The sequence below is a fragment of the Mesoplodon bidens genome, assembly GCF_964165515.1.
Source record: "Mesoplodon bidens genome assembly, chromosome: 11".
NCBI classification, from domain to species: domain Eukaryota; kingdom Metazoa; phylum Chordata; class Mammalia; order Artiodactyla; family Ziphiidae; genus Mesoplodon; species Mesoplodon bidens.
Window position 1 is genome coordinate 21,071,930 of NC_138167.1, and position 26,842 is coordinate 21,098,771.

Sequence of the window (26,842 nt, forward strand, 5' to 3'; positions counted from 1 at the left end):
ATGTATACAGATATCCCCATATCCCCTCCCTCTTGCATCTCCCTCCCACCCTCCTTATCCCACCCTTCTAGGTGGTCACAAAGCACGGAGCTGATCTCGCTGTGCGATGCAGCTGCTTCCCACTAGGTATCTATTTTACATCTGGTAGTGTATGCTACTCTCTCTCTTCATCCCAGCTTACCCTTTCCCCTCACCGTGTCCTCAAGTCCATTCTCTACATCTGCGTCTTTATTCCTGTCCTGCCCCTAGGTTCATCAGAGCCTTTTTTTTTTTTTTTTTAGATTCCATATATATGTGTTAGCATACGGTATTTGTTTTTCTCTTTCTGACTTACTTCACTCTGTATGACAGACTCTAGGTCCATCCACCTCACTACAAATAACTCAATTTCGTTTCTTTTATGGCTGAGTAATATTCCATTGTATATATGTGCCATATCTTCTTTATCCACTCATCTGTCGATGGACACTTAGGTGGCTTCCATGTCCTGGCTATTGTAAATAGTGCTGCAGTGAACACTGTGGAACATGACTCTTTTTGAAGTATGGTTTTCTCAAGGTATATGCCCAGTAGTGGGATTGCTGAGTCATATGGTAGTTCTATTTTCTCTTGGGCTCCTTTTTAATTGACCTATCTTTAAATACTTGCTTAGTAATGTCAGGTTATAAATTAGTGCATGAATAAAAGTATAATCATTAAAAGATCTTTTGAAGACTTGTAATAATGCTTTTGAGTTGGTGGATATCTTTTTTTTTTTTTTTGCAGTACGCGGGCCTCTCACTGTTGTGGCCTCTCCCGTTGCAGAGCACAGGCTCTGGACACGGAGGCTCAGCGGCCACGGCTCACGGGCCCAGCTGCTCCGCGGCATGTGGGATCTCCCCGGACCGGGTCACGAACCTGTCCCCTGCATCGGCAGGCGGACTCTCAACCACTGCGCCACCAGGGAAGCCCTATGCTATATTTCAATAAATATTTTGACTGAATTGTTTTTTGGTGCTTAAAACCCTCCAGAATTTGGTAAGATGTGTCCCTCCATTCTCCCTCCACATCTGCACCACGCTGCTTTCCATATCCCTTGTTGTGGCGTCCCAGAGTTCCTCACCTCCATACACATAACATGATGACTGTTACCTCTTCCTCTGCTCTTTCCTTCCCTGTGATGGAAATGCCTCCCTCTCTTTTCTCTGCTTATCTAAATCTTATCAATACATAAGCTTCATCTAAAATGTTAGCCCCTCCACAAAGCCCTCTATAGCAACACCAATATTAACCTATTTCCTTTCTAGTGATCTATGGCGCCTGTTAACTGTAATAGTTACTTATTTACTCACTCAATCAATCAAAAGTATTTACTGTGTCAAACACAGTCCTATGCACTAGGCAACACATTAATGAATAAAACACAACTCCTGTCTTTGCTGAACTTGGAGTCTAGTGGCAACAAACAAGGAAACAGGCCACAGTAATTCAGTGATAGATGTTCCTTGATCAGAGTAAGCAGTGTGTGATGGGAGCACACAGCACAGGCATCAACCCAGCCTTGGGTTAGAGAAATGAGAAGAAACTAAGGTTCTGGAGTCACAGAGTCTGGGTCTGTGTCTAAGTTTAAAAGACTGTGGGAGAATCAAGAGTTTCCTCACAAATATGTAAAGTGTGAGAGGCTTAAAAAGGCATTCAAATGCAGATCTCAAACAAGCAGCTGGATATACCAGTCTGGTGTTCAGAGGAGAGGCTCACGCTGGCGATACAAATTGGGAATTTATTATGGTACAGCTGGTGTTTAAAGTCACGTGACTGAGTGAGATCATCTAGGGAGGGAGTGTCGGCTGAGAAGACGAGAGAGCCGTGGAATGGGTCCTAGAACACTCTGATTAGAACACTTCTGATAGAAGCAGGAGGGGAATGGGAACCAGTGACAGAAACTGAGAAGAAGGGGCCGGGGAGGAAGGAAGAAAGAGCAGAAAATCAATCGTGCTGCATGAAAGCTAAGTATTTCAAGAAGAGAGCAGCCGACTGTGTGAGATATTAGTGACAGGACAAATAACGATGGAGTCTGAGGACAAGCTGTTCGATTTATCCAGGTGGCGGTCACTGGTGACCTCGTTACGAGCTGTTCTGGTGGCATGGTCGGGATGAAAGGCTGACAGGGATGAATTTAAGAGAGAATAGAAAGAGGAAACGGAGGTAGCGATTGTATACAACTTTTGATCGTTTTGCTAAAAAAGGGAGCTGAGCTATGGGTCAATGGCCTGGGGGTTTTTTACAGAAGCTGATTTGCCTGCTTGAATGCTGAGCAAATGATCGAGTACGGGGAAAAGTTATATCTCTGTTCCTCTAACTCTCTCCCTCCCTCTCTGTCTCAGCCACACACTCATTTTCCCATGCATACCCCTAACCTGAGATCCCAGAGCATCCCAGGGACACATCTTCCACAGGGCTGCTGAGCTGTGATTGTCTTTATGTCTCCCGGTAATAAAAGGTAAATTCCACGAGGGTAGAGACTAGATCTCATTTCACACCCTCGGGATTCCCCATCTGTGGCACAATTGATGTCTGTAGCATACCTGCCCCAAAAGGAACAGGCAATGGGATCTCAAGGAGGATGACATCCCCACAAGAATACAGGCTCATTGAGCAAGGGATTTAGATCTGTTTGCTGAGAACACAGCCAGGTTATAGTATGTGATCAATAAATTTACACTGAATTAAGAATGAACTGAGAATGAATTTAGCTGAGGAAAGTCATGAAAATAAACCTGATTAGCCTTAACACTGATGGAGCACTTCTGACGCACCAGGCTCTGTCCAGGTGCTGGATTGTGTACGTAGGAATATTTGTGGAGACAATTGTCTATATAGCATCATGTTAAAATGTTTATTGAAAATTCAGTTGCCTTTTATTATTACAGAGTATGCACGGCAACAGGATACAGCTAAGCTTTTTTTTTTTTTTAATCTAGTATCTGACATTTTTAAATTACTAAGTTGTATTAATCTAAACCTTTATCACATCACCAGTAATTAATACTACTAGTGAGGGTTCCCTCAGTAAATTCCTATGAGCATTAGGTATAAAGAAGTGTTGTGCCTCACTAATAATCAGTATGGGTTTGTTTTTTGGGGGGGGATTAGATTTTGGGTGGGGTATTTTGCATTATATACGTATCATGTAACTTAAATATTTCTTTTTTTGCCTTGGTTGCCAAGAAACACAGAATAATTAATGCTCAAAGTAACATTAGTTGGTAATAACCTATTTTATTACATCAAACTGCCTTGTGATAGCAACACAGAAAAATATCTTTCTTGTAGGGGAAAATAGCTGAACCTGATTTTTTTATTTCTTTCAAAAAAGAAAACCTGCAGTTATGTTAAGTTTTCAGGCAAAGTTCCTTCAGTTGCTTACATTTCTACATATCTATTTGCCAAGATTTGCAGGTTTTTCACTGGGCAATTAGGATAAGCCTATTTTTTGCGATTTGATAAAATAATCTCTTGATATTTAAACAAGGTTTTTTTTCAACTAAATTCACATATTGTAAAGTTTCTACATTATGAAAGTCTCTCTATGAAGTGACCTTACATATCTATTTTCAGAATGACTGTTGTATCATACACACTTCATGTTTATTTATATTCAACTCAATTATAATTCAGAAGTGTAGATCATTATTTATCCCTGAGGACTAAAAACAGCTATGTTCATTTTTTTCTGGTCCGTTCTGCAGAACAGTTTAGAAAACATTGTTTACCATGCTGTCCTCTGCCCTTGTATACATTTCTCTGAGAATTAAATACCAGTAATAAGTTGGTCATAAATGAATAGTATAGGTATGACTTGTATTGCCCATTATTTTTTATTCTTGGTTACCAAGAAGCTCAGAGTTACCACTGATAAACAGTGAGGATATTGGCCAAGACCCTTAGCATACTTAGATTCTTTTCCTTCTCAAGGCTTTGATCTTGTATTCTAACAGTCTAATTTTACAACTGCATTTCTTATTCAATCTTAAATTCCTTTTATAAGCAGATAAGGTATAAATAAATACATAAATATCCAGTAGCTGGTTAGTTACTTTTATGTTATTTAAAACATAATCTATTCCAGTAAAAGAGCCATCAAGGTCCAACTACTCTCCAGTTAGTGTCCAATAGGTCTCTGAAAGTTTGCTCTGCAAACATAGCTCATGGATACTCATCATAATTTTTTAGAGAAAGCTGAAGTCAGAGAAGTTGAGTGATGTAATCAGCTAATGGAGAAAATACAGGGTTTGGGGTGACTTAAGAGTTAAGCTGTTTGTACTATATTCTAGCCAGCAAATTGCTGAGCTACAAGTGCCTCTGTGAGCTGAAAACCCAGCTGTGTTTTCTACTCTCTGCACTACAAGCAATAATAAAGATGAAGAAATTGTTAGTTAAAACACTTCAAAGATATTAAAGATGGAAGTTATGTATCCAATTACAAGCTCATCCTTCTATTTCTACAAATAAAGTAAATGAAGCAATGCTGATTACTACATATTGGCATAAGAAAATAGAAGCGGCAAAGAGGTGAAGCAGCCTAAGTCTCTAAGGAAAACATTTTAAGTAGTTTGAGCAATACATACATTTCATATGACTTCAGTGTAAATTAAAATTTAGCTACTTAAAGTAATGTATATGCATATCCCTTAAAATGAATATAGTCAAGCAACAGCAGCTATGAGACAAAAATTCTAAGAAAAAACCCCCAGATTAATGAGGACAATCAAGATATCTAGCAAATTCTGTCAACATGACAGAAAGCATCCCAGTCCTTGAAACAGGATGGCATTTCCTACCATCCTCTCTCCCCTGAAAGGAAAGAAAGAGATATTGGCTTTAGCTGGGGACAGGGTAACAAACCAAAGGTCTAAAATATGCTATGTATGTATTTCCCTGCATGGAAAAAAATATATATAGATGCAGCCCTGCCTGGTATCTCTAGCTCTCCTAATAGATTTTGGATTCAATGAATATAGTTGAAATTAGAGCAGACCTAAGGAGGAGCTGAAGACACTGTGAAGGCCTCTTATGTTGCTAGAATTTAGACTGCTGCTCTAATAATTATGTCACTCAGAAATAAATATAAATATACCAATCATGAAATGTTAAGCAGAAAAATATTTGCTTCCACTGAACTTGGCTTCAAGATCCTCACAGCAAACTAACAATTAGAAGTCCAATTTCGATCCATTTCCTGGACTATATTTTTTTATTGCTCCCACTCACCATGAATCTGAGAGGTCATATAAATGGCTGTAATCCCAAGATTCTCTGTTGCCTGTTGAAAGAGATGTAGGTGCCTATTTGAGGATTTATACACCTAAGCATTTTTCCCTGTGATATTTTTCTTTGTTGGAAGTTTTTTTGTTTTGTTTTGTTTTTATAATGAGGCCTTATGGGTACCCAGATTTTGTGAATCTACTACTAATTATGTAACCTAGACCTATATACATGAAATAAAGAACAACTCTAGAATTATACACAGCATAAGCTAGTGTGAAAGAATGTATGCAGTTTGGGGTGAACATAATAGATACAAGAACTCAAAATAAAGAAAGTTCATTGTTGACTGGAAATGGGGTAAGTAGGTTTCAATTTGAAGTTTAGAGGAACTAAGGTAATACTAAATGAATTTTAAGAACAGGAGGAGATATTAGCTCAGCAGAAAGTTGGCATCATGAATGAAAATAAGAAAAGTTCCTGACGAGGGAAGATATCATAGGGTCCTATCTATGTAGGGTCTGCTGACATGATTGGCAAAGAATAAACTACAAAATTAAAAAGAAAGTCCATAGCAGTTGAATAAGATTATTGACTGCCAGAATGCTAATATCAATTTTGTAGGATTCTATAAATCCTCCAGAGTACCTGCATTATATAAAAATATTCTCAGCACACATGCATTTTTACAAGAAATTATTCCCCCAAACTCTTCTTGAGTATCTACCATAGCTAGGTATGTACTTGTCACAGGAACAGAAAAAAGTAACTGTCTGTGCACCAGGATTTACACTCCAGTGGGGAAAAATGTCATTAATTTTATGATACTTGATGATAATGATGATAACAGTAAAATATGTTTTTTTCAGTTTTTTATTATAATACTTAAATTATAAAACACTAAATTTTTAAAGTGTATCATGTCCTACTCATTCATGCAATATTTGTTAAATGCCTACAATCAGGGTCATTACAGTTATCAAAGGTGTTGACTGAATTCAAATGACTCTAATTCATTTCATATAAACACGTAAGTAGATACCACACAAAATCCTTATCAATATTCCCCAAAGAAGTTCCTTTCTCTAAAATATCTATGGTGCCTAAGTCATTGCCTCTGCCTGGAATGTTCTCCCCCTTCCCCCTATTCTTCAAGATTTAGTTCAAGTGTCACCTCTTCCATGAATTCTCTCCTGACTCCTCAGGGAAGCGTGTCTTGCGCACACCTCCATTTTAACCTAAGTACATTCAGTTATAATGATTTATCTGTCTCCCTCTCCCCCCTCCAACACACACTCAATTGTGATCTTTTTGATGGCATCTTTATTCATTTTCTATCTTAGCAACTGAAGCAATGCCTGACATAAGAGGTGCTCAGTAAATGTTCTTGAATGACTATCTTACAATAAATAAGCCTCGTGTGCAGTGTTTGTGAGTATTATAGTGTTCAAGTGCTGGTGGCTGGTTGAAGGTCTAGCTACACAGGTCTTTTATTCCTGTAAACACGCCAAGCTCACTGCCACTTTCCAGCCATCTGTGGGATGCTCCCCCACTCTGCCCCATTATATACTGCTGACTTTTGCTTTTTCACTTAGATCTAACTTCAGTTTCACCTTCCCAGAGAAAACCCTCTTGATCAGCCAATCTACAACAGCACCTCCTGAGTGTCTTTCATCACACCCTCTTCTCATTCACTGCATAGCCTGTGTCACTATCTGCTATCTCCGTTTCGTCTATTTGTCACTGCTCCCAGTCAGAATGTAAATGCCCTGAGAGCTGATCTCTTGTTGGTCTCCTTCACTACTGTATCCTAGTATCTAGTACAGTGCCTGACATCTGGTAACACACTCAAAAGTCCATGCAATTGAATAAAAAAGGAATGAGAACTTTAGATCCTTTACTCTACAAGTGGCAAACTATGGCTCATGAGCTGCATTTTGCCTGCTGGTGAGTTTTGCTTCGACTGCTCAGTGTTTTACAAATTTTTGAATGAGTTGTCAATTTTTAAAAATTGGGAGCTTTCACATTCTTTAAAATTTCAAAATTCAGACTTTTTGAAATAGTGAAAGAAGAAGAAATTCAGAGCCTGCAAACCCAGTTGGAAAGTCGGAAGAGGTAAGCAACAGCTTTACCATATCACCCCATCGACCCAGCCTCACCTGCCCCCATATCACTCATTTTTGTTTGGCCCTGAAGGTGGTTTCAATTTTGACCCTGATCTCTTCCAGTAAAGGTCGCATATGCCCTAAACCACACTCACATAACTACTACAAACCCTTCCCCCATGGACCGCTGTTACTACTAAACCTTGGACTATGTCTTTAGAGATAAATTAACACAATAAAAATTAACACTTTTTATTATTCCTGCATGGAAAAATTACATAGTTAAAAGCAAAATCTGAATTCATTATACACTAGAAGAAAATCTAGGTAAGTGTTTAACAGACCTCAAGGTGGTGGAAAAAAACTATCATTAAAACATTAAAAAGCAAATGAACCGGGATGAAGTAGATCTAACTACTATGACTAAGATTTATTAACCTTAATTAAAGTTCACTAAGACAAAAATGAACCCCAACTGAAGAATGGGTAAACACATTTTCAAGTAATTCAGAGAATAAATAGAAATGACCAAATAACATATTAAAAGACAGTCCATTTCATTAGTAATCCAAAAGATGTGAATTAAAATGAGATCCCTTTTCATTTATCTCATTAATTCATTCAACAAACATGTGCTGAGTGGTCACTATGTTCCTGACACTATCAACTTGGTGAAGCTTTTTTTAAATGGTAATAATTTTAAGATTCAGAAAGATGACTACCATCACACTGTGGAAAACAATTTTATAATGTGCATCAAGAACCATAAAATAGTTAGTTACTACCCTGCAACCTAGTAATTAAACTTCTTGGAATTTATCCTAGGCAAATAGTCAGTGTAGCAGACAAGGATTAATGTATGAGGATGTTAATCATAGTGTAATTTATAATATCAAAAACATTAGAAACCTAAATGTCTAACAACAAAGAGTGATTAAATAAATTATGGTACATTCAAACGATGAACAATTAAGCAGACATTAAAATTACATTTTCAAAGACTATTTAATGATGTGGGGAAATGCTGATGAAAAAATTTAAAGCCTATATTTAAAAAATAATTTCATATATCCAATGAAAGGGATCCATTCTTTCTCGCCTTAAGAGCCAGGAGTTATTTTTGCTTTCCACAGGCTTGCTATATAATATTTCTCCCCATCTTGAAAAGCACATAACACATCTCCCTATACTTAATTCTAGTAAGTATTGAAATAAAGGGTGTCATTTCAGCATTATTCACAATAGCCAAGATATGGAAACAACGTAGCTGTCTGTCAATGGATAAATGGATAAAGAAGATGTGGTATAGATATACAATGGAATCTTATTCAGCCATGAGAAAGGAGATCCTTCTGTTTGTAAAAACCTGGATGAAACTTGAGGGCCTTACGCTTAGTGAAATAAGTCAGACAGAGAAAGACAAATCCTGTATAATATCACTTAGATGTGCTATCTAAAAATGACAAACTCAGAGAAAGAGCGTAGAGCCGTGGTCACCAGGGTTTGGGAGGTGGGGGAAAGAGGGAGAGATATGGGGGTCAAAGGGTACAAACTACCAGTTATAAGATTAATAAATTCTGAGGATCTAATGTACAGCCCAGTGATTATAGCTAATGATAGTGTATCATAAACTTGAATGTTGCCAAGAGAGTAGATCTTAAATGTTCTCACCACAAAAGAAAAATGATATTATGTTACTGGATTGGGTGTTAACTAATGCTATGGTGGTAATCATTTTGCAACATATAAATGTATCAAATCAACCTGTTGTAACACCTTAAACTGATACAATATTATATGTCAATTATATCTCAGCACAACTGAGGAAGAAAGGAAACTAAACTAAAATAAAGTCTCAGAAAAACAGAAATCGCTACATGGAATCAAAGAAACAATATGACTTATATGTTAAACTTAACCTAAAGTACTGAGCAATGTTCTAGATTGCAGGCAGTGATTGTTCTATAGAAAGACAGGAATAAAGAGAAGGAACAGGAAGAAAGCAGAATATAAAAGATCAAAACTAGAGCAGAGAGAGGAGACAGAGACGCATGAGAAGAGCATGTGAAGGACAGAAAGTCTAAAACGGACACAGAGCTGAATTTTAAGGAAATTCTCTGCACGACACTATGGTATTAGAACTTAAGAAATTCCCTTTTTGATGTATTTATAGTTCTATGTAGATCAGACAAGGCACTTACAAGAAGCATTATTTTTTCTTGTAACACCAACCACAGGAAGGGCCAAAAGGATGTCATGGTGGAAAAAGCAGAACTACCTCACTACCATGAAAAGAATAACAACAAAAATTGAAAGTCTGAGGGCACCAAAATAAACTGTCTGTACAAAAGATGATTATAGTAAAACAAGGAGGAAGTTGAACCTCAGTTTTGGAATTACTGAACTGTGCAAAGGCAGAAATCAATCTGCATGGTCACTAGCATGGCGGAGCCAAACGATTCTGCATTCGCAATGCAAACAGCCAAACCTGGATGCAAGAAAACTCTTGGAGCACAGCTACATGGCTACTTCTGAAGCCGTGTTTATAGCCACTGTCTCTGGCATTTGTGTCTCAGTATGGGGGCTCTTTGGACAACAGATTCATAACGAACTCAGCAACCATCTTTGGCCTCCTAAGAAACCAGCACGATATCCTGGCCTAGAGAAAGCCAAAGGAGTCATTTGTGGAAAGATCAAAAGAGCACAGCGGGCTCTCTTCTGGGTGAAAACTGAATTTTTCATTAAAATTGGTGGGAGGAGTCACCTCACAGAGAACACATTTATAAAGTGGCAAGGCAACAACTTCCTGTGTCACTGTAAGAAAGTGAGCAGACCTTTGCTTAACTACACTGCTGGTTACATATACCGTTGCATATATTTTGCCATTCCTGTCCTTTCCTTGAGTTCCTGGAAGGGACTCCTATGTACTCTCGTTTCATGTTTACACTCTTACAATTTAACCACAAGCCCTTAAGTATTCAGCAATTCCGAATCTCCTTCCCCTCACTCAGTCTGACATTCTCCCTCTTCCTGAAGACTGGTTTTATTTATGTATCTCTATATTGTACCATCCCAGCTCTGCAAACGACCGCTTTTCTAACATGTTGGTTTTCAGAAATTCAGAAACCTCTAGATAACCATTCAGACCATTTTCACATCCACTGTTTCATCTCTTCATTTCAGTAAGTTGTTTTTAACCCCTTGTTACTTTTTTTTTTTTAACTGCTTCCGAATTCCCACTCCTTGGACAATTTCACCATTCGTTGAATTTAATCTGTTCTCTCCTAGCAGTTTCATAAACTCAAATCCATCAAAATCATTGACCTTATGCTGTCTTCATTTTTAACTTCTTTTTTTTTTTTTTTTTTTTTGCGGTACGCGGGCCTCTCACTGTTGTGGCCTCTCCCGTTGCGGACCACAGGCTCCGGACGCCCAGGCTCAGCGGCCATGGCTCACGGGCCCAGCCGCTCCGCGGCATGTGGGATCTTCCCGGATCGGGGCACGAACCCGTGTCCCCTGCATCGGCAGGCGGACTCTCAACCACTGCGCCACCAGGGAAGCCCCCATTCTTTCATATTTTAAATCGTTATCTTTCAATCCATGATTAGCACTTGCATTCTTTATCCTTATGCTCCACTCTTCTCGACATTCACCTTAACCTGTTTTTAAAAATCTGTATTCTCTACTCTTATACTTACTCTGCTTAAAACTGGACTGACCTAACATAGGTCTTTTCTTGATGTTGATCTTTTTATTGTTACTCATATTATAATTAGTAACATGAAACTGCATTTTTAAACGTTTTCTTCATGGGTATGAGGTGATCTGGCTCCAACATCTACTCCTCTATTTGTTCTAGGTCTGACTCGGCTGGTCTGTTCATTTCCCACTTAAAAGACACAGGGTCAGGTCTTGCTTGTGTAGCTGGGATAACCTTTCCAGAAAGAGCAAGACTTTTGACTTTCAGTCAAAAGACCATGGGTGGCTGTATTCCCTGACTTCCTTCTTCTAAAATTTATCACTGCTCCTTCTGCCCTTCTCTTTTTTGCTGTTTTCCTTCCACAACGCTACAGCTTCTGAAATAACTCCTTGATCATGTAGCCATGCTGTGTCACTGTATTTCTGTATTCATTCTAGAAGCCAACATGATTTTAATTCTCAGTTCGTGCTTTTTTTTTTCTCTCTACTCTCATTCAGACTCTGGACAGTCCTTCTCTAGCTTGATTCAATTCCTGTCACCCAATTTCTTTCTCCCTTCCTTCCTTCCTCCCTTCCTTTCTTTCACTTTCTTTTCTTTCCTTCCTTCTTTCTTTCTTTCTTTCTTTTTCTTTTTCTTTCTCTTTCTCTATCCCTCCCTTTCCTTTCTTTTTCTTTCTCTCTCTATCCTTCCCTCTCTTTCTTTCCTTTCTTTTTTCTTTCTTTCTTTCTCTCTCCCTCCCTCTCTCTCTCTCCCCCTCTCTCTCTTTTTCTTTTCCACATCCTAAATCTCTGTGTTCTACTTCCTTCAGTGTGCCCTTCATCTTAACTTTCAGTTCCTCAATAACTAAATCTCTCTTGTCTTCCTAGCTATAACCCATTTGCCCTCACCTTTTTCTGTTCTATATGTGCATTTCGCTATACTGTGAGAGACCTAAAAATCTTCTCAGTAGTGCAACTATATTACAAAATGATACCAGCTTCTTGTATTAATATCTTTTAGAATTTGACTCCTTCCCTGAATATTTTGTAAAAGTTATATTCGAGGTTACATACATTAGGCAGTTATACAAAGGACAGAGAAAGGCAATAACTGTCTAAAAGAGGAAACTTTTAACACCTTAAATTCACAGAGTGCTGTATGTCTATTACATCTCAATAAAACTGGAAAAATTTAAAAACCAAAAAAATTAATCTACTCAGAGTCTTACTTATAGCTACCAATGTTTGTTCAATTATCTGGTAAGATGTACAGGGAAGCAGGAAAAGGAAGAGACTGTCAGTGCGAGAAAATGACTAGAAAGAGAGATTGGGAAAGTCTAGAAGTTTGGACTTCATCCTGTAAGAAAATGTGAGCTATACAGATAAAATCAAATGGGCATATGTCACTTCAATTTTTTAACTTCTAAAAACTCTGCATTAGAAGATGCAAATTTAAAGCTGACCTTCAGGTTAATGAAATTAAATGTATCAAATAAAATTTATCAAGCGCCTGTTTTCACAAGTTACTATAAAATAGAAATGGTTTTCCTTCAAAAGACTGTAAATTTAGCCTTATATTTATTAGAAGTCCAATATAACCCAGTTAGAGGCTGCCACTTTAGAGCTTCTGCAGGAAACACGCCAACCTACAATTCAAAGAGGCCAGAAGCCTGTTTTGAGCTAAACGCAATCCCTTACTTCATACTCTCTATCTTCTCAGTAGCCTCTTTCCTCTGTCCTTCAAGACTTCCATCTGTTGCCATGGTTTACCTATTCCTCAGGCTCTGACATGGGATTGTCTCCTCCCTGCTGGCCCAGTTTTTGGTACCAAGTATTGTTTTCTTGTGCACCAGCCCCTAGCACAGCCCTGGAGGCACCATCAGGCATTCTGGGAGCTTTTTCTTCTCCTTGACCCAGAGCAAGGAAGGCAAGTGCTGAAAAACTGGAGGGACCAGAACTTGAAAATATGATAGCAAGCGTTGACACAAGACATGATTGATAAGATTAGCAAAACAATATAAAGATATAAAATGTGACACCTGATGGGCCAGAATATAGATATTGTGTCCAACATCTTTTGGGGAAACACCATCATCTCCGCCCTCATCATCCCCATGATCGCATTCCAATCCTTGGTTATAGGCATTCTTCACCACATCCACCTATCAAAAAACAAAGGGGAAAAAGAAGGCTTGAAATGCCACAAACAACATGCATTTACATCATCTATGGGGTGTAATTAAAACTTGGAATGCTTCCTAAGACTTGAAAAGTATAAAAGAATTCTAAATGAAAACAGCCTAGGAAACCATCTGTATTTAAATGAATATGGAAGTATTTTCCTACAATATTCCCTGTTTTCTTTGCAAAATTTGGCTTTGGTTTTTTAATGTTGACTGTGCCAAAGTTCCCATCAACTGGGAGATGTTGGAACCCTGATAAGCATCCATTACTTATTAAGGGCCCACTAATAACAAGAACACATGGTGCTGGACACCGTTCTCTGCCCTGAGGACCCAAGAGTGGATACAACAGAGTATCTGCCCTCAGGGAACTTACTGTCAGCAAATCAAGAGGCCAACACAACTGTGAGGCACTCAGCAAGCACAGGGCAGGGGCACTAACTCAGGCAAGAAGTTGAGGGTAGGTCACAAGGAGGAAGTAGATGATGGGATAAAAATGTTGTAGGCAAAGGAAATGGTATTTTCAAAGGGCTATTGTGCAGAGATATTGTCGAATGAATATATAACTCACCGCCCCATTTAATCATAATGATAAGGAAGGCCTTGCTCCTCTTAGCCCACTGCCTTCCATGGATGGAGTTTTTTGCTTTTGTTTTTTGCAGGTCCTATGCTCTCATTAAACGTATGTTAAATCAAACTGCATCTTATCTTTCTCTTTATCTGCCTTCTTTGAATCCATCCCTTACCATTGAAGAGAGCAAAAGAGTGCCTTCATAGGTTTCCCCATAGCACCAACAGTGGTGTTTATATAAGACTGGGACTTAGTCATTGGGGCACTGGCTTATATGGTTCGAGAATGTTCTCAATGCTTTTGAAACCCAATGATTTTAAAGCATGATGATATTTCTTCATAATTTCCATGTCACAAGTGAGGAGGAAAATGTAACTTCTACAATAGGAAGACACACTAATGATCTCTGCGGAATTCCCAGCAGGTCTCCACACAGTTTCCTCTAGGCTGAGTACCGTGTAACATTTTACTAATAAGAACAATTACCAAAGATATTTATTTTGCTTTTATTTTCAGAAAGAGGTATAAATAAAATTTTTGAGGGGTTCAAACATTTTTATATACCGTCCTCACCTATATTCCAGTACACAAACTAAAGCAAAATTTTTTTCTGGCAAAAAATAATTTGCAGATAGTTTAGGCAAGTGTGAAAATCTAGTTAAGAAAAGCACTTAAAGTGGATAAAGCCAATGAAGAAATAAGGACCCAAATCACACAGGCCTTCCCTATCATGGGGCTTCTGAGGTATTTGTAATAGCAGGTCTTGATGTGCCATTGTGCCTTGGTAGAGCAGTGAAAGCCAGTAGACATTTCCCCTGACATGCATACTATACATTGTTCCTTTTAGGTTACACATTATTAACACACCTTTCAAAAGTTTTCTTACCAGTTCTCTGGGTCTCATGTTAAATAGAATTCTTTCTGCATTCTCACTGTCATGTCTACTTTCCATGATGGCCAGCAAAAGCTTGGAGGCATTGTTCTAGAGATACAGATTGAGTTGATACACGTGAAAGGTCTATTTCATGGATTAATGATCCCCTCAATTTGTTTTAATTGAGATTATCAGGACTATTTTTTTTTAATCAAGCAGAATTTAAACTGCTAATTTAGTTTGGCTTATTAACATTTTAAAATAGAGTATTTTACTTTGTTGTTAACACAAAATAAAAATAATCAATATGAGAGATATGTTACAAAGGATATTTTAAATATTGATGAAAAGGAATTTTAAACACAAAATTGAGTTTATATATAATGCATTAAAATCTAATCATATCTTCCTTGACTATTTCCTAAATAGGCATTTCTATGATGAAACTTTAACAAGACACCAGTATCAACGACATATTTCACAAAAATGGCACATAATTTACAAAGAATTCAGCATAATTGTTTTAACATGAAACATTAACACACACTAGCAAATCAAAATTTTAAATAAATTTGAGCAATAATTAGTGAAAATTAATCTATAAAATTCTAAATTCATGAGTTAGAAACAAAATATTTATTGATAACAGTTTACTAGTCTCCCTACATGGTAGTATATATGCAACATTTTTACCATCTGGGTTGTAGAAGAATAATATTTTCTATTTCTGTTTAATAGAGAATAAAAACAGCTTATGTTGCCTTTGGTGTTTTCTAATTTAGTTTATAAATATATTGTCTCAAACATGCTTACATATAGAAATCAAAAATGTTTCTGATACAGCCAACTTATTATCCAAAACGGGTACAACATTGTTATACACCATCTTGCAACACAAAGTACAATATCCTCAACATTTGGAATGATGTTTCTTTTTTTTTTTTTAAGTCTTTATTGAATTTGTTACAGTATTACTTCTGTTTTAAGTTTTGTTTTTTTGGCCGCAAGGCATGTGGGATCTTAGCTCCCCAACCAGGGATCAAACCCGCACCCCCTATACTGGAAGGTGAAGTCTTAACCACCAGACCGCCAGGGAAGTCCCTGGAATGATGTTTCTTTATACTGTGTTTTCAACAGCACTGCCCTAGAATTGTGGCAAACTGCAAGATGATAAAAATGACCCGGGAGATATTTCTATAGTGTTTTTGTAATATTCACTTAGATAAAAATCTCAACCTCCACACACGCAGAGCCAAATGGCTCTAAGATGCTTCTTAGTGACTCAAAATTAACATCTTATGGGATGAAAACTTAAATTGAATCAGTTGTTTGGTGATGTAGGCATTCACAATACAAATTTTGTTAAAGTTGTGCAAACTAATTACACTGGATATTTTTAATACCAAATTCTACCCAACTATTTTTCTTTCAGAAATACAGCCTATTGATTAAATGGCTAATATTAGTAATGATGATGATAATGTGATGGTGATGATGATACCAACGTCACTAACCCATCTTAAAAAGATGTTAGGATTTTGTGGGAAAGGTAGCATTATTTTTTTCTGTTCCATTTTCAATTTTTACAGATTTGTACTAATCCTAAAATTCCTTTTTTATAACCTAGCATCCCATATAAACAACATACCTAAAAAAATAAGGCTCCAGTATTAGTGGAGAGCTTAGATCCTTAGAGCAATATTAATTGACCCCATAGAATTGAAAATTAAAACCCTGGCAACGCTAACAGTACTCTCTAATGAACCTCACTCAGCAGGCCCAATACATCATAGCTTAAAAATACATCCAATTTCAGAATGCTATTGGCAATACGGTATTTTTTCTGACCAATCTTTTTCATACTATGTTGGAGGAACAGAAATCTTGTAAATGACTTACTGAAATTTGAATCAATTTGAAGGTACAAGAGCCTATACATGCTAAGAAATCAAGTTTATGTGTGTTAATAGAGGATTTTCTTCCAAAGGAAGCTGGAGTCCTTAGAAGAAAAAAAAAAAAAAAAAAAAACCAAAAATAGTAACAAAAAAAACTACCTATTTATAAATTCAGCACTTTATAGTCCCAGATCAGTTATGAAATATAAATTAAAAGGGACAAGATATATGTATGAGAAAATTCATAAAATGGTATAGTAAATTAGTAAAGTTAAATATACTTAAAATTATAACTGGTTAAGTAATTAAATTTAAGGGTGAATGGTATAAAATAAAACCTTAACATTTTTAATATGGAATCTCTATAATGTTCTGGAGAATTTATAATTAAAAGCATACTACCTATACCTTCTAAAATTTGCCAATATACTATATCATTCTGTCTTACAAACATTGTTCTCATATTGGCCATTATGTATAAAGCCTCATGGATTCTTTAGAAATGTACACTCATCTCTTTCTTTAAGTAGAAAATTATGAATATTTCAAGTCAAATTCATTCATTTTGTATTTTATATATAACTTGATCTATCCAACTGTCATATTTTGAAAAGGTATATATAAATTATGCCTAGAAACATAAATGAAATTTTAAATGATCCTTTTTCAAAAAAGATTTCCATTTGAATAGCCAAGAGTATCTTTGTACTGTTAAGTCACACCACATCATTTAATTTAGGTTTTTTTACATAGGTCTGGATTTGTAAATAATCTGTATGCCTATACTTTGAGAAATCCTTCAGTATTTTCCCCCATTAAGTTATGTCAATTAAGAGTGAGACTTAGGGACTTCTCTGGAGGACCAGTGGTTAGACTCCGTACTTTCACTGCCGAGGGCCCAGGTTCAATCCTAGTAGTTGGGGAACTAAGATCCCACAAGCCTCATGGCATGGCCAAAAAAAAAAAAAAAGAGAGAGAGAGAGATTTAAAGGTATAGTCTCTAGGTAAATAAAGGATTTAAAAAGCCTGTTTCTTTATGAATTATGGTTAAAAATGAATTCAAGATATAATAATTTTTTCCTAGTAATTCAAATTAAGCTGTCTGTTATATAGGCCTAGGCTGTTTTTACTAAGTGAAGCATGAAGCTAATTAGGAAAAGGACACACGTTCAATCTACATAAGGATCACCTTCTTTCTAATCTATGAAGATAAATACCCAAAGATTATATATATTGCAAATGAAAATAGTGAACTTATCTCTTTGTTTGCTTATTAAGAGCCATTAGCACAATCTCCACATAAGTAGGATATATATACATAATATATATTCCATTATATATCTAAATCTATATTTAGAAACATAATTATAGAAATATCATTTCTATTTTTCTTGACCATAAATTTACCCATTAAAAAGTTAAACTTTATTCTCTCTATGATATTGGATCGACCTGTCTTTACAGAAAAATTTTATTTAACCAATGATTTTTAAACCTGTTTAACACTAAACATAGGTGGTCTTTAATAATTCATCTCAATTGAACAGCATGTCTTTATATTTGGGATTATATAGTTTCTTGTGTATATTCATTTATCTGTTTCTACTTGAACAAAAAGTTGAAGAAATGTTTTTCAAAATGCCATTGTGTTCCTGACCTCTGATAAATGGAACTGCTGGGAAGTATGCGCATGGTTTAAGTTGAAGCACCTCCTCAAAGGGAGTGTGAAAATGGCTTAGCTTATTTGGGGGAAAAAATAAGATTCTAATATATAATAAAAGAAAACAACTTTTAGAAACTAAAGAGACATAAAACTAAAATGCAGCCCTCCTCTGACATAGTCTCATTAATCGTGACTTGCTGGATAGAATGCTGTAGTCAAGACGAATTAAAAATATATGGGATAGTGAATGTTCAGAACCTTTTGCTCCTCTATATAATGAAAAATAGAAAATAAAAGCAGAAGAAAAGCAGCAAAACAAAGTGTCTGCTTAAAAAAACTACCAGTAAAGTACCCTCCAACTAACATTACCTCAAATCTTATTTGACACTTTATCAGGAATTTAGTGCTCACAGTACTTTTACTATCCCTTTCTGCCAATTCATTAGTTGAAAATACGATAATACCTTGCTTTTTACAAGACCTACTTGAAGATTTAGAGGGAAAGGGAGTTTTATATAGAGAATGTCACTCCCCCCCCCCGAATAGTGGATTTACTCTACCTTTAGTTGAAGCACCAGGTCCATTCGATATTTACCAAGAGGGTTTATGTCATTTAGAATCAAAGCAATGATGATATCAATCCCATTAGATTCATGAGTAGCAATACATGTCTAGGAAACAAAATGTTAATAAAATAACACTTTATTTACCACATAAGTGCATTAGAAGCCATGACATAAAATTACAGAATCACCCTAGCTTTTCAACTTTTAAAATATAATTAAAATTTAACTTTGAGATTAAGTCTAAGATAAGTCAAAGGTTTAACTTTAACTTTTTCTTTTGCATAGATTTTATTCGTTGGTTAGTATTAGTTAAATGGCTTTGTATGAAGAACATAGAGACAGACATTGTATGAAACAGGTATCTTTTCAATGAACCATTTTAATAGAATTTCAAAAAACAATGGTTAAGTAAAACACTCAGTCAATAAATTTTAATATGCCCTTCATTAGAGGAATTCCTTAAATTTAGAATTTTAAGATCTGACCTATCCAGGCTAAAGGAATATTTCTATTTATAAAAGGAATGTGCCCCTTATGCCCAAGGTTTGTAAGTAAACTTTATTGGAAATGATGTAGCAACTTCACTTATCTGCTACTTGATGTTTAATGAGTAACAAGTGATGCTGTTGATCATTCTGGGTGGCAGCAGACAGGGAATAAAGGCACCTCCTGATGTTTTGGAGACTTCTTGTCAATTATGGTGGTTGAGGGAAAAGGTCAGAAGATTCCTTAAACTTAAGTGATTCACAGAGGAATATGACTTGAGAAAAGCTTATAAAATATCCTGAGAGATAAATGTCAGTATTTTGAAGGTTAGGGTCTACTGTGCTAGGACTCTGAATTTAATTCATTTTATAGGACCTGAAAATCAGGAACCTGTGAGTTGGAGTTTGTGAAACTACATCTTACCACACAGCACCCACTGTCAAGGTGTCTGAAGAATTGAAACCCACGTAAGATAAATGAGAAAGAGTAAAATCAAGGTGACTCTGAAAGGACTGTTATTTTTCAGAATGGGCTTCATTTCTCCCTTCATACAAGGAAATTTTTACTCCCCTGACACCCAAGAGAGGTGTTTTCCATCCATCTTCTACATCTCCTGAGGTTCTTCTGATTGTTAAAATGTTTGCTAAACTTAGAGGGAATCAATTTGCAGATCGTTTCCGGAATTTGCTAGCCACTTTCTTTCTTTCCACACACTTCCAGAGCACGGGGTTCATAGTAAGTATATTTCCAGAGCATACGGGATTCATGCTATTTTATTATTAATTTCTACTTTTAGAGATTACCTGATTAGTAAAACACCAAGAGTGGAGAATACCTGTTTTCTGTTATAGATATATATGATTTTAACCAACAACAAAACCAAATCTTTGAATTTGCATATATTTCCTTAACTTTAAATCAACAGTTAGGTTTTCTTGTATCGTTGCCCTAGGAGAGGGAAATATAATACAGAGCAAAATCCACGAACTCTTTCACCATGTCACGTGCATATTACGGGGGGGAAGAAGTATGCCCCTAACAAATTATTTATGTCAATAATTGCGTTTTTGTTCTACATACCTATGTATTTACATGTATGTGTGTGTGCATTTTTGTACATATATATCATATAATTCACAATAGAAAGGCAAATTACTTTTTTCACTTTTCTATATTAAGCACTGATAGCTGGTCTCAATGGCGTCTTTAAAATTAATATCCAGAAATGTTTGTGACTTGAAAACTCTTCCTTCCGGGGTGGATCCATGCTTGTGATGGTAGCCCTGTAACAATCTGTGTAGATGTGAACAGTCAGTAAATTCCAGGGTGCCCCCCGCTTTACTAGTCCAAGTGTTCTACCGTCTACTCCTTCTATGTTTCTGTGATATCCAAGAAAATGGAATCAGAGACAAACACTCTGGAAAAAGGAGTCAAAACTTTGCCCTGGAAAATGTAATACAGTTAAAAGCACACTCTAGACTAAACCACAAGTCCTCAGTTTTAAGAATGGCCCTACAACGTACAGATTCGGTTACTCTGAGACTCTGGAACACCACTTGATTTCTGAGTCAGAACCTATTCATCAGCAAAATGGGAGCACTACTACATATTTCGTAAGTTTACTGTGAATATGAAGGAGATAATATACACAACACACTGCAGTGGAGCCGAAGAAACCAATGGGAGTTGATGCCACAAATCCTAGAAAGATTGACTAAAGATGAAAACTGATCAATGATGAAAAAACGTATTTTACGTTTTTTGATAACTCTGATTTTTATCTGGAATATTTTCATGGGAATTTCCTTTTATGGTGAAATTAAATTAAAATATGGCATAGTATTTGTTAGTCCATAATTCAGTCTTTGTATGTTTTGTTAGGAAAGTAAAACTATCTGGCAAAGCAAGAAGAAAGATCTTTTATATGCACACAAAGCTTGGCTCCTTCACCAAGCTGATCCTTTTGCTGACTGGTCAGAATACTTGTGCGTGAAGGACTGCTTTCACAGTTACCTGATTTTCATGGCATGGGCCCTGGCAATACTCAGTCAAGCTCTCCAGAGTCTGGTTGACCAGCACTACATTCTTCTCATTGATGTAGAGACCCAAGAGGCCCAGGCCACCTGTCGTACTTCCACAAATGCAGTCCAAAAACTGAAGGGTCTCACAGACAAGGTTGTAATTTGTTTTGTTGTTTTGATTCCTCAAGAAATTCTAAAGGCAAAAGAAAGCATACCTGAAGCATTAAAAAAAAAAAAATCACTGTGCTAATTGTTTTCAGTTCTCTCCGTATGAGTGTTTTTCTAACTCGAGAGGATCCCCGTGGCAATGTGGGATGGAATTGCTATTTATATGGAAGCATTTGCATTTATTAAATTTCTCCTGGGTTTAAGAAATAAAAGATGCATTTTCCCCCAAGCATCTATATTTATCAGTATGGTTCATAACAAATATTTCTCAACGTCATTGTCTTAAAACTATATACAAAGGGCAAAAACAATAGGTAGTAGGAAAAGGAGAAGGAAAAAAAATGGAAAGAAATTCATTAGGGAAAGAAGAAATCAAATATTCAACTAAATGATCCCTTATAAACAGTGTAGCTTCAAACAGTAAATGATGCAACCATTATGGAGGGCAACTTGGAAGCACCTATAAATATTTTCAGTTAACATACAACTGCAAAGAGGTTCACGGCATACTGCTTATAACAGCCCCAACTGGAAACCGCACCATACCCACCCATCACAAAGTGACTGATTTAAAAAATAAATGTACATCCAAACACTGGAATATACTGAAGCTATAAGAACGAGGTACTTCAATATGTACTGATATAAACACAATCTAGTAATAAGTAGTTTAGTAATAAGATATATTACTAAATGATAAAAGTAAGTGGAAGACCATTATATTGTGTGTGTATTTTTTAAAAGGTTTACATGTACAGATCAGTATGCTTATATATACATAAAAATTTCTGGAAGGAAATACAACCTATCAGAGTGATTTCAAGACCTTGCCCGCTTGCTGACAGCTGCGGTCCAGTAGCGGGAGCAGTCGGGGCCCTGCAGGAACCAAATCAGCAGCCAGCGGTGGACCCTCTCTAGAACCAAGTCTAACGAGAGATTATGCATTCTGTCCAGTCAATGCAATGGATAAGCATCCCCACGGTCTCGGTGCTCCTGCTAGAGGTGAGACGTTACAGCAAACTATATGACAGCATAGAGGAGTTTCCATACGTATTGCTGAGGGAATAAGAATCTTATCGATCTTCTTTAAAGAACCAACTTCTGCAGAGGGCAGACAGCAGAAGCAAGAACTACAATCTGCAGCCTGTAGAACAAACACCACATTCACAGAAAGAGAGACAAGATGAAAAGGCAGAGGGCTAGGTACCAGATGAAGGAACAATAAAACCCCAGAAAAACAACTACATGAAGTGGAGATAGGCAACCTTCCAGAAAAACTATTCAGAATAACGATAGTGAAGATGATCCAGGACCTCGGAAAAGGAATGGAGGCAAAGATCGAGAAGATGAAAGAAAGGTTTAATGAAGACCAAGAAGAATTAAAGAACAAACAAACAGAGATGAACAATACAATAACTGAAATGAAAACTACACTAGAAGGAATCAACAGCAGAATAACTGAGGCAGAAGAACGGATAAGTGACCTGGAAGACAGAATGGTGGAATTCACTGCTGTGGAACAGAATGAAGAAAAAAGAATGAAAAGAAATGAAGACAGCCTAGTGTTACAACATTAAACGCAACAACATTCACATTATAGGGGTCCAGAAGGAGAAGAGAGAGAGAAAGGACCAAAGAAAATATTTGAAGAGATTATAGTCGAAAACTTCCCTAACATGGGAAAGGAAATAGCCACCCAAGTCCAGGAAGTGCAGAGAGTCCCATACAGGATAAACCCAAGGAGAAACACACTGAGACACATACTAATCAAATTGGCAAAAATTAAAGACACAGAGAAATTATTGAAAGCAGCAAGGGAAAAAGGACAACATAGAAGGGAACTCCCATAAGGTTAACAGCTGATTTCTCAGCAGAAACTCTACAAGGCAGAAGGGAGTGGCATGATATACTTAAAGTGATGAAGGGGAAGAACCTACAACCAAGATTACTCTACCCTGCAAGGATCTCATTAAGATTCGATGGAGAAATCAAAAGCTTTACAGACAAGCAAAAGCTAAGAGAGTTCAGCACCACCAAACCAGCTCTACAACAAATGCTAAAGGAACTTCTCTAAGTGGGAAACACAGAGAAGAAAAGGACCTACAAAAACAAACCCAAAACAATTAAGAAAATGGTCATAGGAACGTACATATCAATAATAACCCTAAACGTGAATGGATTAAATGCTCCAACCAAAAGACACAGGTTTGCTGAAGGGATGCAAAAACAAGACCCATATATATGCTGTCTACAAGAGACCCACTTCAGACCTAGGGAGACATTCAGACTGAAAGTGAGGGGATGGAAAAAGATATTCCATGCAAATGGAAATCAAAAGAAAGCTAGAGTAGCAATACTCATATCAGATAAAATAGGCTTTAAAATAAAGGATGTTACAAGAGACAAGGGAGGACACTACATAATGATCAGGGGATCAACCCAAGAAGAATATATAACAATTATAAATATATATGCACCCAACATAGGAGCACCTCAATACGTAAGGCAACTGCTAACAGCTGTAAAAGAGGAAATCGACAGTAACACAATAATAGTGGAGGACTTAAACACCTCACTTACACCAATGGACAGATCATCCAAAATGAAAATAAATAAGGAAACAGAAGGTTTAAATGACACAACAGACCAGATAGATGTAACTGATATTTATAGGACATTCCATCCAAAAACATCAGATTACACATTCTTCTCAAGTGTGCACAGAACATTCTCCAGGATAGATCATATTTTGGGTCACAAATCAAGGCTCAGTAAATTTAAGAAAATGGAAATCATATCAAACATCTTTTCTGACTACAACACTATGAGATTAGAAATCAATTACAGGGAAAAAAACGTAAAAAACACAAACACATGGAGGCTAAACAATACATTACTAAATAACCAAGAGATCACTGAAGAAATCAAAGAGGAAATCAAAAAATACCTAGAGACAAATGACAACGAAAACATGACGATCCACAACCTATGGGATGCAGCAAAAGCAGTTCTAAGAGGGAAGTTTATAGCTATACAAGCCTACCTCAAGAAACAAGAAAAATCTCAAATAAACAATCTAACCTTACACCTAAATGAACTAGAGAAAGAAGAACAAAGAAAACAATACCAAAGATCAATAAAACTGTAAGCTGGTTCTTTGAGAAGATAAACAAAATTGATAAACGATTAGGCAGACTCATCAAGAAAAAGAGGGAGAGGACTCAAATGAATAAAATTAGAAATGAAAAAGGAGAAGTTACAATAGACACTGCAGAAATACAAAGTTTCCTAAGAGACTACTACAAGCAACTCTATGCCAATAAAATGGACAACCTGGAAGAAATGGACAAATTCTTAGAAAGGTATAACCTTCCAAGACTGAACCAGGAAGAAGTAGAAAATATGAACAGACCAATAACAAGCAATGAAATTGAAACTGTGATTAAAAATCTTGCAACAAACAGAAGTCCAGGACCAGATGGCTTCACAGGTGAATTCTATCAAACATTTAGAGAAGAGCTCACACCCATCCTTCTCAAACTCTTCCAAATAATTGCAGAGGAAGGAACATTCCCAAACTCATTCTATGAGGCCACCATCACCCTCATACCAAAACCAGACAAAGATACTATAAAAACAGAAAATTCCAGACCAATATCACTGATGAATAGAGATGCAAAAATCCTCAACAAAATACTAGCCAACAGAACCCAACAACACATTAAAATGATCATACACCATGACCAAGTGGGATTTATCCCAAGGATGCAAGGATTCTTCAATATATGCAAATCAATTAATGTGATAAACCATATTAACAAATTGAAGAATAAAAACCATATGGTCATCTCAATAGATGCAGAAAAAGCTTTTGACAAAATTCAACACCCATTTATGATAAAAACTCTCCAGAAAGTGGGCATAGAGGGAACCTACCTCAACATAATAAAGGCCATATATGACAAACCCACAGCAAACATCATTCTCCATGGTGAAAAACTGAAAGCATTTCCTCTAAGATCAGGAACAAGACAAGGATGTCCACTCTCGCCACTATTATTCAACATAGTTTTGGAAGTCCTAGTCACAGCAATCAGAGAAGAAAAAGAAATAAAAGGAATACAAATTGGAAAAGAAGAAGTAAAACTGTCACTGTTTGCAGATGACATGATATTACACATAGAGAATCCTAAAGATGTCAACAGAAAACTACTAGAGCTAATCAATGAATTTGGTAAAGTTGCAGGATACAAAATTAATGCACAGAAATCTCTTGCATTCCTATACACTAATGATGAAAAATCTGAAAGAGAAATTAAGGAAACACTCCCCTTTACCATTGCAAGAAAAAGAATAAAATACCTTGGAATAAACCTACCTAGGGAGACTAAAGACCTGTATGCAGACAACTATGACACTGATGAAAGAAATTAAAGATGATACCAACAGATGGAGAGATATACCATGTTCTTGGACTGGAAGAATCAATATTGTGAAAATGACTATACTACCCAAAGCAATCTACAGATTCAATGCAATCCCTATCAAATTACCAATGGCATTTTTTACGGGACTAGAGCAAAAAATATTAAAATTTGTATGGAGACACAAAAGACCTGGAAAAGCCAAAGCAGTCTTGAGGAAAAAAAACGGAGCTGGAGGAATCAGACCCTCTGACTTCAGACTATACTATAAAGCTACAGTAATCAAGACAACATGGTACTGGCACAAAAACAGAATCATAGATCAATGGAACAAGAAAGAAAGCCCAGAGATAAACCCATGCACCTATGGTCAACTAATCTATGACAAAGGAGGCAAGGATATACAATGGAGAAAAGATAGTCTCTTCAATAAGTGGTGCTGGGAAAACTGGACAGCTACATGTAAAAGAATCAAATTAGAACACTCCCTAACACCATACACAAAAATAAACTCAAAATGGATTCAAGACCTAAATGTAAGACTGGACACTATAAAACTCTTAGAGGAAGACAAAGGAAGAAGACACTTTGACATAAATCACAGCAAGACCTTTTTCGATCCACCTCCTAGAGTAATGGAAATAAAAACAAAAGCAAACAAATGGGACCTAATGAAACTTGAAAGCTTTTGCACAGCAAAGGAAACCATAAACAAGGTATAAAGACAATCCCCAGAATGGGAGAAAATATTTGCAAACGAATCAACGGACAAAGGATTAATCTCCAAAACATATAAACAGCTCATGCAGCTCAATATTAAAAAAAATACAACCCAATCCAAAAACGGGCCGAAGACCTAAATAGACATTTCTCCAAAGAAGACATAGAGATGGCCAAGTAGCACATGAAAAGCTGCTCAACATCACTACTTAGTAGAGAAATGCTAATCAAAACTACAATGAGG

At 36.6% G+C, this 26,842-nt stretch overlaps 1 protein-coding gene across 1 annotated transcript in view; it reads right to left on the reverse strand.

Moving 5' to 3' along the window:
- The window catches only part of ITPR2 (inositol 1,4,5-trisphosphate receptor type 2), a 534,949-nt gene that overhangs the window by 132,443 nt on the left and 375,664 nt on the right, over positions 1-26,842 (reverse strand). Inside the window, exons 42-45 of the mRNA XM_081250074.1 lie at positions 21,279-21,479; positions 18,774-18,884; positions 14,668-14,763; positions 13,067-13,189 (exon numbers count right to left, since the gene is read on the reverse strand). Coding sequence (XP_081106200.1) covers positions 13,067-13,189; positions 14,668-14,763; positions 18,774-18,884; positions 21,279-21,479 — 531 coding nt within the window. The remainder of the gene's footprint in view (positions 1-13,066; positions 13,190-14,667; positions 14,764-18,773; positions 18,885-21,278; positions 21,480-26,842) is intronic.